The sequence below is a fragment of the Saccoglossus kowalevskii genome, chromosome 16 (genome assembly GCF_978046115.1).
Source record: "Saccoglossus kowalevskii chromosome 16, keSacKowa6.1, whole genome shotgun sequence".
NCBI classification, from domain to species: Eukaryota; Metazoa; Hemichordata; class Enteropneusta; family Harrimaniidae; genus Saccoglossus; species Saccoglossus kowalevskii.
Window position 1 is genome coordinate 13,834,546 of NC_140656.1, and position 6,000 is coordinate 13,840,545.

At 35.0% G+C, this 6,000-nt stretch overlaps 1 protein-coding gene across 1 annotated transcript in view; it reads right to left on the reverse strand.

Annotated features, from left to right (window-relative positions):
• Positions 1-4,164, reverse strand: part of LOC100372996 (neuronal acetylcholine receptor subunit alpha-10-like) — a 28,599-nt gene extending 24,435 nt beyond the window's left edge. Inside the window, exon 1 of the mRNA XM_085491513.1 lies at positions 4,002-4,164. Coding sequence (XP_085347639.1) covers positions 4,002-4,074 — 73 coding nt within the window. The 5' untranslated portion in view covers positions 4,075-4,164. The remainder of the gene's footprint in view (positions 1-4,001) is intronic.
• Between the last annotated feature and the right edge of the window lie 1,836 nt (positions 4,165-6,000).

Below are 6,000 nucleotides of genomic sequence, written 5' to 3' on the forward strand. Positions count from 1 at the left end.
CGGAATTTGTTTTAGTCAAGATAATGTTTTTTTTAACTATTGGAATTATGTTTAATCTACATAGCTTTACGTTGTACGTTGCCATATATGTAGTATATTTCTTTGCTTTCATTTCGTTACTAGTAAATCTATATTCCAGTTCATTCCCTCACGTATTATGTGTTTCTCTATGGCCTAATTATTATACATTAATCATATTACCTTCAGGTGGCCTCATTAATGAAATAATAGCATTTGCTATTAACGTCGTAAACAATTTATTAACAAAATTAATTAATTAAATTAAAAAAAACATAGCCTAATGTTGGTTTCAGTCGTTAAGTGTGCTACCGAATACAGCGACTTTCCATCGTATATTGTATGTGATATCATTATTACTAGCACGCTTTCATTTCATTAAAAATGTTTAAAATTATAAATATGAGCTATAAATTTTCGTATTTTTGAATAAAAAATAAATATTATAAATTGTGCTCAAAGAAATCTGCTCACGTTTGATGACTAGTTTCTAGCGCAGGGAAACATACATTACATTCTGCAAATACGTCATGTATAGGAGGAGCCACTCAATCTACAAATAATGTTTTTGTAATTCTTAATATAAGCATTATAAATAAACTAGATTATAGAAGAAATATACTGATCGATGATGCGGTAAATGCTGTACTTCATGTAACTTCTGGTCTTGCTATAGCAATTGAAACATTATTCAGACGATTACATTTTCCACACTTAAACATTTGTGTTTATAACTGATTAAATTAAATAATTATGTACACAATTTCAGTAATGTGTGTTGCAATGTTTTCTACCAACAAAAGGTCACGATTAGTGTGCGCAGTCAGCTCCGTTGTAGACGAGTCTCTAAATGACAACATGAAAATACGGATATTGATTGTACGATCTCGGTTGGCGTTCAGCGTTTATAAACGCCCTCATTTTTTTTAAATTAACGGCACTGGCCTTATTGCCGCTATCATATTTGCTTCGTTGAACGCTCCAAGCTGTGTCTTTGTCAAATATAATAGAAACACAAGTTAGAGATCAATTCAATTCGGTATTCAGCGCTAAATGAAATGATTCAATACCGCTCTATTGATCGCGATCGGTGACCACCTTACATGAAACATAAACCACCTGCACACAGTTCTACATGTATCGCAATTCACAATAGTCACAACAATTGCAAACAAAGCAAGTTACAGCTTGGTATAAACCGAGTGCTCACATGTATAGCCTTCAAGAGAATAGTCATTTACCGCAAAATACTAACTGCACATGCACATGTATGTTGATTTTTAGAGTCCCATGCATATCTGTGTTGTTTTGGGTTTATTAAAAATTCATAGCATTACGCTGCTCTAGACAAATATGGACGGTCATATTCGTACAGCCTTGATTGTGTTTTGATGGGAGCTACGTTGCATAGGATGTACAATTAGCAATACAAGTTATGTTTTTTTTAAATTACATTAAATAACCACGACTAAATCGTCTTCGTCATACTAAGGTGTTATGCAGAGACGTTATGTGAGCTGTCCAGTCAATTAACAAACGTCAAAGAAACGGGAATTTTTGATAAAAAAAAGTGTGCTTAAACATTCTGAACTGACATTTATAATCTATGAAAAAAAATCAACGGCAAATGTTAAGAAATGGAATAAATATATTTCTTGAGTTCGAATACAAAACACACGATTGAAAGCATTAACGGTATTCTAAAAAGCTCAAGTTCTAAAAGCTAGTCAACTCAAAGAAGAACTGGCTCCAGAATTGTGTATAGCATCGTTATAGAAATTCTATGAAGGAAGTCGGGAACCTGCAAAATACGTAGCTCTATTCTATTCTATTCTATTCTATTCTATTCTATTCTATTCTATTCTATTCTATTCTATTCTATTCTATTCTATTCTATTCTATTCTATTCTATTCCAACATGACGATAATGATCAATTTATAATGTATTCTATTATGTATGATAAACCAACATTAAATGACGATAGTGATCAGGCCAGATTATATTAGTTGTGTTCCGCTCTAATTTATATGCAAATATATCGACTGCTAAATGATCGAATCTGATTGGCTAACAGAGCTGTAATAATATAATAATAATAGGAGGTTATTATGAGGATGCTGCAAAGTATGCACAAATAAAGTACAGCAGAAGTTTCGCGCAGCGGAGGTTTATGCGATTGCGTACTGTCTTTGTGCATACATTGCAGTATCGTCGTAACATTATTATTAGACATCTTTTCCAAAACGTTTAGAACAGATTCAGCGAACTTATTTGTGTGGGGTTCTGTCAAACCCTGGGGGCAGCCATGTTTTTTTTTTACTATTAGAGGACGCTTACGCGCGTAATTGTTCTACATTTGGAATTCGCGTTACGGTAACAGATGTATAAAATGCATCTTATATAAATTTGACGAGTTTGGGGAGTTAAATCAAGCCACAATATTTCGTTCTTTGCTTCGGCATAAGTTCATAATTCGATTCCTGAAGGCACCTGATTAATAAATCATACACAGTGTATTTACTCATTTATCACGTGCCGTCCATTGGGACAGATTATATATATTCCGCAATATACTGCTTAGTAATTAAATATGAAAGTTCAAGAAAATGCCACACTGGTAGTGCAGGACGAGAGTAACATCTTAGTCTAATCGGCTACCAATGTCTGTGTACGCTTTTTTTTTTCATTGGAAATGGTGTCGTACGAGCGCAGGCGCAGTAAGAGGAATAACTTTCTTTTTTGCAACAAACGCCACAGCTGTGGAACAACAGAACACGTTGTCATGGAAACAATACACAGTCACTATAGCTGGGACGATTGTTAAATACATATTTAACTATATTGTTCACAGAAATTTCTGTGAATATTTCGACGTGCATAATAATTGCAATGCGACAGTGACGATATTATATATAAAATTGATATAATACCTTAGTTGATTACATTATATAACTTGTTATTACTATCAATACGTGAGCGTGATAATCGGAAATCAATTATTATCGTGAATGTCTGGTCGGGATCAACGTCCTTCAGACGTCCTCGGCAGTTTATTGCGTATCGTCGGCTACCATCGTCTGATTAGATTAGTATTAGATTTATTATTATGGGGTCTTAAGCCAAGCGTTTCGGTGAGATATTATTTTGGATTGATATCATCACGGTATTTGGTATAACATATCATTTTAAAATACTGGTTATATTTCCTAAAGTATGAGGTTATCAATTTTTAATAACTGATTAAGGACCATCTCAAAATATTGGCGAGATAGCACAAGTGTGTATCGCCGATGTGTATAAGCTTGTATGATCAAGTTTGAACCTGGTGTTACGTTGTTCGGCTGCACTGAAAAGCAATAACAAGTTAGGTATACATGGGGTGCTGCGAGTAAGCTTTTTGCACGAGCTAATTCTCTACTATATTCTCTTCAATTCAAAATTTGCAATTTTTCGCAAATGACTCTAAACGGGAGTCTACAGGAGTATTCATTATGAATATATAGAAAATGTTTTAATATCAAAGGCGGCGCTCATTAAAATGGTGACATATCGCAGTTCATATATTCAGGGCATATTTACACATTAGAATGTGACGATTATAAATATTGCGTTGCTACAATACACGCATAGGCATGGTCTATAGTGTGTTTGGAAAGGTAACTACAGTTACAATAATCATCATTCAACTGGTAGTGGCAGTTGGGCTTCCGTTTTGCTTGATATAATTAAACTTACATGGGACGCGGAGTTTGAAACCTAATACACGGCCTTCATCACTTTAAAGAGTACAAACGCTGTAACGTAATTATGTATTTGCAGTAGCATGTTAATTTTAATTGCATTAGTGCGAAGTGGTAGCTACTCCCTGTTTGACTTGATAGAGTGATGTGGAGGACCAATGCTCCATCGGTAATACTGCGGTTACATGTACGCAGGCATGGTAAGATAACTTTAGGAATATATTATAGTTTACTTTTCTTACCTTGGCTGTATGCAGATGAGGATAAAAACAGTATTAGCATGTTAAAACGGACAAAACTCAACAACTTGTCCATTATTCCTCGCGCTAGTTAGAATAGTCCATCAACTATCGACTGCCGGCACACTTCCTCTTACGACCTCCCGTCATCGAATTTAATTTCGAGTTTTTGTTCACGCGGACGAATTTTTATACTCGTTGAGTCGGTTCGTGTCTATTATCCTATTAGGACACAGAGTAGTTTAACTCGACTCCGTGACAGCGTTAATGACCTGACGTTTATCGTATCAGAGTCAAATAACCAGTCCTTCATTCATTGAATATGCAAACAGACGACATTTGTTGTGACGTACGAGGCACTGAATGTAGCGCAGAGATTACCATGATAATGGTGATTACAAAAATAACTATAGGAGGCGCCCTTCAGGGCAATTCCTTGAACAAATCAGATTATTAAATTTGTGAATATGAGTTGCTTTTCCACCAGCCTGTGGCGTTGACGTCACGTTGCCGATTCAATACAGACATTTGGTAACTAAGATACCCATATTTAAATAATTATAATGGCGATATAGAGCATTTTTAGAAATGTATAACGAGTTATAGTAATCGCGTGAGGGCGCAATCGCAAGTAAATAAGAAAGTTCGTGATTAATTTATTTTCTAAATCGATGCGGACTCACTATTTGTTTTACTTCGTTGTTCAGATTTGTGAGGTGTTTTTGCAAAAAGAACATTTTCACTTGACGCACGGTGACCAAAAACCTGGTTATGTTTACTTAATCACTTATAGCCAACAAGGAACTGATCCAACGCCTATGTAATTCCCGTTCAAATCTCGCATAAGTAACAGCCAATCACAGCCCTCCTTTTAAACAGGCTGTCGGTTGCTTACTTTTCTATAGGCAAACTTTCTGTACATTATATTTTGCTCACTTGAATAAACCATTAATAGAAAATTACTAGTATATTTTTATTCACAACATTTCAAGTCACTATTTTGTCATTACATTAAATATTTTTTTTTCATTTCCAAAAAAAAAAAAATGTGTGATTCCTGATACATCTTTGCTAGCCAAGGTTCATTTATTCTGTCATCGGTTCAACTTTACATCAAACACTGAGCATAATTATCTAAAATGGAAGTAAATCGCAATGATTACGGTAAACAGCTATAGTAAACAATGCAAACTGATTTTTAATTATAAAACGGTCACCGGCCCACAAATATTTCCTGATCAATTGCGATGTGTTTCAATTAAAAAATATTTTATTCCAGTTCAAATCAGCTCAATTACTTTAATAATGTGTTATTGCATAATGTACAAAATGCTGGTACATTTTGATGAATATTTACAGCTACGGCTTCAATACCGTAGACGATTTCGGCACGATCGTCAACTAAACATCACCCGTCTCAAGGGCAAGCGACTGGAAAAAGATACCGGTGTTCGTTCGAATCGGTGGAAAAAAAATCGTCACTCCCAGAATAACTACACAAAATAACGACCTAAACTGGAACCATTCGAGCCACAATATAAACATAGACATAAAAGATGACTTTTGTTGCCTTTGACAATGATAAACTTACCGAAAAGCCGTAATTTTCCCGATCATTTTCGTCGCTAACGTCGTAATAATCCACCATTTTCGGTGACGTCGTCAGGTGCGCTATAGAAGGAGGTCTGTGATTCGTTGACTAAAATCGTCTATAGTGCGTCTCGTTGAAATCTCGTTACATGGGCAGAGGCTCAGATGTATGTAGGGTGGAATTAAGAAGATCACGCATCGTAAAGTCTATGTCAGATATACTAAAATATTTCTTGATATTCCGCATCGCGGTTTTTGATATTATTATACATCTGTCACCGTAATGCCATGAGTTACAGCGGGCCGTAATTTTGCGGTATTTTATGGGTATTTTCATGTTATCATATTAAGAAATGCGAATTCCAAATATGGAATGATACTAATACTAATATAAAACAACACAATATAATAC